At 36.3% G+C, this 7,304-nt stretch overlaps 1 protein-coding gene across 5 annotated transcripts in view; it reads left to right on the top strand.

Moving 5' to 3' along the window:
• The window catches only part of Csmd3 (CUB and Sushi multiple domains 3), a 1,165,720-nt gene that overhangs the window by 900,863 nt on the left and 257,553 nt on the right, over positions 1-7,304 (top strand). For all 5 annotated transcript variants that reach the window (XM_021216672.2, XM_029547950.1, XM_029547951.1 and 2 more), the window contains one exon: positions 1,887-2,081. In XM_021216672.2, coding sequence (XP_021072331.1) covers positions 1,887-2,081 — 195 coding nt within the window. The remainder of the gene's footprint in view (positions 1-1,886; positions 2,082-7,304) is intronic.

The following is a 7,304-nucleotide window of genomic DNA, read 5'->3' as shown; positions in this document are numbered from 1 at the left end:
GCGGGTGGGGGGGGGTATAGGGAACTTTCGGGATAGCATTTGAAATGTTAATAAAGAAAATAATAATAATAATAAAAGGTTAAAAAAAGAGAAAAAAAAGAAACAAATATAAATCAGAACGGAAGAACAATTCATGATGAACACAGTGACTGTTAGTAAAGGTATTTTTTAGAGGAAGTTTTGTGGACAAATCTTTAAAACTAAACTTTCATGGATTGACAAAAGACATGTTCATAGTTGAGTAATAAAACATGTAACCATTATTCAAACTTAAAAAAAAGGAAAAAAGTCATTTTTTTTGATCTGCTCATCACAATAAAGCAAACATAATATAGTATTTCTAAAAATAGTTCTTAAGTTTTTTGATTCATAACTTGTATCAGGTATTTCCAATTTTTCCAGATGTAAATGCTATGGCACACATAGTAGTATACAAGGACAGTATTATTTTAAAAACTGTTCACCAAGTTTTTTAGAAATGCATAAAAATCATTAGACAAATGATTTCATTCACATTGAACCTAGCAATAAAAAATCACCAAAAGCAATAATATAAATATGTCAATATGCTTCCTGAGAAAAGCCAAAGTATTTGCATTATAGATTGAATGCCTCATTATTCAAAGTAAAACACTTCAACAAGGTTATGTATACTTTGTAGAAGAAGGTTAGAAAAAGTAACACAAAATATATTAATATTTCAAATACTAATTCAAACCTTCCTTTCTCCACAAACTAACTTCAACTTGAGAAAAAGGTTAGGTTACTGTTCCTTTTTAAATTGCACTGTATTTTTCTGCCTTATTCACAGACAATAGGCAGAATGAGAAAATTACTCTTACAAAGTAAGAAAATTAACCTCTACATACATGAAGATCCAATATTACTGAACTAGTTCAGTAATCACCCTACTGGATCTTTTCTAAAACCAGTATTTTTAGAATACTGTATACTAAAACTCTCAGTGGTTGTTTTCAAGACTTTCTGGATATATGATTGTCCTTTAATAATACTAGTGTCCCTTGTAAAAATTGTGTTTTGTTCATAACTCACTCACACACACACACACACACACACACACACACACATATATGCATGCATGCACATGCACAGAGACACATTGTATCATTTTATATTATTTATCATACTTAGCATAAAATTATATGTAATTGTTATTTTGTACTTTTCAGAGATGAATAATAGAAATATCGTAATGATCAATACAGACATAAGTATTTTAATACTAAGTACATACTGTACCATGGTATCTAAAGTGAACCATGCTCAAACAAGTAGATACTTAGGACCTGTGAAGTGCAACATACTTGAACAGTGTCTGGCCATACTTTGTTTTATTTGTGTCGAAAGTTTAGTTTACTATACATTTTAAAATTGCATTGTTGGGTTTTTTTGTTGTTGTTTGTTTTTGGTCTTTTGGGGTTTTGTTTTGTTTTGTTTTGTTTTGTTTTTGCCAGGAGAATGTTCAGTACATAGAAAACTGAAATGTTGCTTTTAAAGAAATTGCTGATAAGTTGACTTCATGAATGTTGGACCCATAGACACAGCATACCTTGTTTTGTGAGGCTATTCCAGTTTGAACCCTGAAGCTGACACATGAGAAGGAATTTTTGTGAATGTGTGGATGTGTGTACATGTGTTTGTTCCTGGGCATAGGAAGAGATAAAGTCACTGAACTTGAATCAGATTTAAATGTATTCAGACTGCATGTTGTAGCACATGATTTTCTTTTCACACAATCAGTTCTGTGCTCTCTTTAAACAGAGTTGCCATAGCTGCTGTTCTTCAGGAGATGAGCATCCTATAAAAGAATCACAGAAAAAAAAAATGTATCTCAAAGCAATTAATATACTGACGCTATTTTACAGCAAAACTCCGGGAGTCCTGCTTTGATCCAGGCAATATAATGAATGGTACCAGACTTGGAATGGATTATAAATTGGGGTCCACTGTCACCTATTACTGTGATGCTGGCTACGTCCTCCAAGGTTATTCAACACTCACTTGTATCATGGGAGATGATGGAAGGCCTGGATGGAATAGAGTCCTACCAAGTTGTCACGGTAAGAAATACAAATTTTGACAACTTTTATTATTACATAAATTATTCTTTTTTTTAAAAAAGTCATGAATCTAAAATGCAACTACCAGGGTGCTATAGGCAATAGAAAGAGTTTATGAAGTGTTGAAAAAAAGAATTTCATAACAAAATTCTTTAGAAGAGTGCGTATATTCTTATCTGTCTCTATGGAAGTATAGTTGTATAGCAAGGGAGTTGTCTCAAGGCACAGGTATTTCAAAATGTTTTGGTTTTTTGCACCATCTGGATTAAGTGATAATTTGACACAATTAGATAATTCATTAACATGTTATTGATGTAAACATTTATTTAAAACAAGGAAGAGAATAATATGTACTTCTCTAAATAAGGAGGAATCTAAAAATAATAATAATATAGTGTTTTAAAACTGTAACATTACATACAACTCTGTATAAAAAGGCCTTTCAGTAACAAGCAAAGCTCTCACTGTAGAAGAGTAATACAGACATGTAAGTCAGTTGAATGACCTTAATGCATTGTGCCAAGGTGCACACAGGCTATTACAAAATGATGTCACCTGGAAAAGAATTTCCAAGTATGAGTACCACCAGTGAGTCATAAAATCAACCCATTTAGTCATAACATTAATTTTATAATAGATATAGAATTGAATCAAATATAATTGAATTATAAATAAAAGAGAAAAATATTCAATCTAACAAAACAAAGCAAAAGAACATTTATTTTGGGAACTTTTAGATGTATGAACAGATATACAAATAAAATAGATATATTTGAGCTCATGTGCATAAATGGATGTGTGTATAGCCATGAATCTATTTGATTGTGTGTGGTGTGCATTGGGCCATTCTATAAAAGTAAATATATTATCTTAGATTTTAGTTTAAGAAATAAAATAAAGAAAAGAATCCTTAATATGATAATGAAATGAGAGTATTGTCATTGTCTAGCATACATCTAATTGTTCTTGTACAATATGTTCATTTGACATAATTATTTATGCATGATTATGGATTTATCCAAGTTATTTGATCTCTTTAAGTTTATTTTCTTTTCAAATTAGGATATTTCATACTTACCTTCACGTTTGTCTGTGCAAAAAGAATCAAATTCTGCTACCAGGTTGCAATCTCAAAATTTAGGAGACTGAGGTATGTTAGTTCTCAGTGAACCTGGGATAAATAGCAAATTTCATACTCATAAACAGTTAACTAAATAAAAACATCTAGTGAGATAGCTCAGTCATAGTTTGAACATTAGTGATACATTGGTAAGTAAATTCCTGTGAAACAAAATTATTTAGAAATACCTATTGTGGTGGTTTAAATATGCTTGGCCTAGGGAGTGGCACTATTTGGAGGTGTGACCTTGCTGGATGATGTATATCACTGTCAGGTAGGCTTGGAGACTCTTCCTCAGCTGCCTAGAAAACAATCCGTTCCTGGCTTCCTTTGGAAAAAGATTTAAACTCTCATTCTCATCAGCACCATGCCTACCTGGACATTGCCATGCTTCCTGCCTTGAGGATAACGGAATGAACCTCAGAACCTGTAAGCTGCCCTCAATTAATGTGGTTATTTATAAAAGTTCTTGGTCATGGTGCCTGTTCATAGCAATGGAAATCCTTACTATAACAGAAGTTTGTACCAGGAACTGGGGCATTCCTCTGAAGGCCCAGCCATGTTTTTAATTGGAGGACTGTGGATATTGGGATTTGGATTTGGAAAGTCAGGGATTGCTTTAAGTGGCACTTAATGGGCCATGTTATAGGAATATGGAAGCATCAGTGCTGAGCGTGATTTGTACTCTGAAGATCATTCTTCTGTTGTTATGGAGAAGAATGTGGCTTTTTGCCCTCATCTGCAAATCATGCCTGAAGCTGAGAAAAAGAGATTTTGGGTCATGGCATTGACAAAAGAAGTGTCAAATCAATCAAGTTTACACTTTATCATGATGGTTCACTCTTCAAGGAACATTCTAACAAGCAATCAAGAATTGCAGCTTAAAAATAAAAATAAAAAAAAATACAAGATATATGGTTCAGAGAATTAAAGGGGCACCAGAAAAATGAAGTAGAGGTGATTTCTGTGTTCAAGAAGATAAACAGATTAAGGAAGGGACTTGTGATTCTAATTTTGGCAAGAACCCACCCAGCTAAGCTTATTGTTTATGTTTGTTGTTGAACAAGGAATAGTTTGAACTTTTAATCAGGAATGAATTACAATCCAGAAATAGAGGGCATACTTTTAATCCAGATTTTGAATCTGGAAGACTTAGGCTTTTGATTCAGATCTTGAGGTATAGTGGCCATGAAAAGCTTAGGCCCTACCACAGTAGTGCATGCCTTTAATTACAGGAAGCTGGTGATAATAAATAAGGGGGTCGTGTTCCAACTCCAGCAAGCGACAGAACTAGATAGCTTTAGAAGCAAGAATAGAAGGGACTACTGGAAATATTGATGCTGGTTAGGTGGAGCTAAGAAATTATCTGTGATTAAGAAGAGACCAGCGTCACTGAGGTGAAATATTAGGGGAAGAGTTTTCTGACAGCACAAAGAAGCTGTGTTCCAGAGATAGCTAAGGTTGTCCCTAATGCTACAGCTATACTTGGGAATGTCTAAGAGTCACCCAGCTGGTACTGGTTTTGAAGGGATGAAGGGGTCATGAAGAACAGCTGAGGTTTGACACCATAAGAGGCCACGAAAGGTTACTGGTGAAGATGGAGTCTCATTTGCAGTTCACAGCCCAGTACTGAAAGGGTCATACAAATAAATGAGCCTATAAGGGGCTATTGGTGAAGCCTAGTTGCAACAGAGGATCCCATTGTATTGGAGATCATGTCAGTGCCATGGGATGACCACCAAGAACAGCCGCAGAGGGGTGGAGTCAACCAGATCCTTGAGTGCTAAAGATCAGACCTGGAGAAGTGACCTAAGCCCTTTTGAAGGAGTCCAGAATGTCATGTGAACAAGAAGCTGTGGAATAGAAGTTACTATGGAGACACCAAGATTTTTAGAGATGCCAGAACTGTGGAATATCTCCCGAGGAAAGCTGCTAACAGTGGAACTAGCCCAAATGAAAGCAGTGTGCTGCAGTCATCAAAGCAGAAATCAGTTGAATATCTGAAGAGAGCTTTGATATCAGACTCGGAGATGGTGACTATGGACTTTGCCCAGCTGGTCTTTGGTCTTGCTTTGGTTCAATATTTCTCACTATGACATTTTGGAATGGTAATGTATAGCCTGTGATGTTGGAGGTATGTGATCTGCATTTTGATTTTGGTTTTATAGGGAATTATAGTTAAGTGATGGGATGAACATCAGAAGAAACCTTGAACTTTGGACTTTTAACATTATTGAGACTGTTATAGACTATGGGGAGTTTTGATGTTGGATTAAATGTTTTAGCATATATTGTGTTTAGGTATAGCTCATATAGATTCACTTATTTTAATAAGCTTATAGGGGTCAATGAATGGAATATGGTGGTTTGAATATTCTTGGCCCAGGGAGTGGTACTATTAGGAGATGTGGCCTTGTTGGAGTGGGTGTGGCCTTGCTGGAGGATGTGGGGCTGGACTTTGAGATCCTCCTCCTGGCCACTTGGAGTCTGCTCCTGGCTTCCTTTGAATGAAGATGTAGAACTCTCAGTTCTACCAGCACCATGCCTGCATGGACACTGCCATGCTTCCTGCCTTGATGATAATGGACTAAACCTTAGAACCTATAAGCCAGCCTTTATAAGAATTCTTGGCCATGGTGTCTCTTCACAGTATTGGAAACCCTAAGACATGTATATTCCCTGGTAAGCATACCATGTCTATTATATATTTTCAAGACCCCAGTTAGCCTAGGTGGAATCCTCTGATATTATAGCTGAACTTTGGATTAATTTTTAATAATTTATTAGACTTCTGGTTTCTATCTGTGCCTGGAGCTGACCCTGAGCCACAGCTCTCCATACCCAAATTCCACCAAGGGAGAGCTGGTCTCCCAGGAGTGCTGACACACCTGAGAGCACAGGTGAGACCACCAGTTCTGCTCAAATTCCTGGCCCAAGAGGAACCCTTTCAGAGCCAACAGATCACAGGAACCAAGGAACAGCCTGGGACAGGATCCTTCTGTGCTCCGGGGGCTGACCCTGTGCCACAGCTCTCCATACTCAAACCTGATCTCCCAGGAGTGCTGACACATATGCTTACAAGAGGGACAAGCCACAGTCAGAGACAGCAAGACTAGCTAACACCACAGATGACCAGATGTTGGGAGGCAAGGGCAAGAGCATAAACAACAGAAACCAAGGCTACTTGGCATCATCAGTGTGTGTGTGTGTGTGTGTGTGTGTGTCCAGAGGTCAGAGTGTTGTATACCTCTCCTCATATTCTAGTTGTACACTCTACTTGGTCCCTCTTTCACTGTGTCCTCTGAGGCTTCAACACAAGGCATGATTCAGATTTCCACCAATAACTGAGCTATAGCAGTCACTAATTCTTGCATCTTGAGCAGCTATTAGTATTAACCCTCTGCAATATAAAGCTTCTCTGAAGAAAGTTGAGCACAGCACAAATCTATGATCATAAACATAAATACTTGAGCAAAAATTAGCATGTATGTTCTTCTGATATACACATTTTATTATGACTTCAGGCACTAGGTCTAATAATGACTGTAGTTTGCAGTATTAAGGATCACAAACAATATATTGAGATATATGCCAGTATTATTATAAGAATAATCTTGTCTATAATTTCTGCTGGTGATAAAGCAAGTTGCAGTAGCTAATATTATTACTGTGATTTGGTTTCTATATTAATAAGTTGAAAAATGCTAAATCTCAGAGAGAAAATAATTTGAGTAGGATATAAATAACATCTAAACTCCATTTTTCTTATTGAATTCATGGAACAAAGAAAAGATAGCTTGTATCATATGGACTTGTGTGTGGTGGCCACATTTTCCCCATGTGTCAACTAATATTGCTTCTTGTATCTCCACTGGACTTCTAAAGGAGTGTTAAAAAAAAAAAAAAAAAAAAAAAGAGGATAACCTCATGCACATGACCCTCAACAACCAGCCAGAAAGGAACTTGAGTTGAAATGATTCCATTTTCCTTGGGAAAGCAATAGTGTAATTTTTGTAGTTTTTGCTGTAGAAGGTACCACGAAGAAGTCTCTCTCTCTCTCTCTCTCTCTCTCTCTCTCTCTCTCTCTCTCTCTCTCTCTCTCT

The sequence above is a fragment of the Mus pahari genome, chromosome 17, assembly GCF_900095145.1.
Source record: "Mus pahari chromosome 17, PAHARI_EIJ_v1.1, whole genome shotgun sequence".
Lineage (NCBI taxonomy): Eukaryota > Metazoa > Chordata > Mammalia > Rodentia > Muridae > Mus > Mus pahari.
This window is presented reverse-complemented; position numbering and strand designations above follow the sequence as displayed.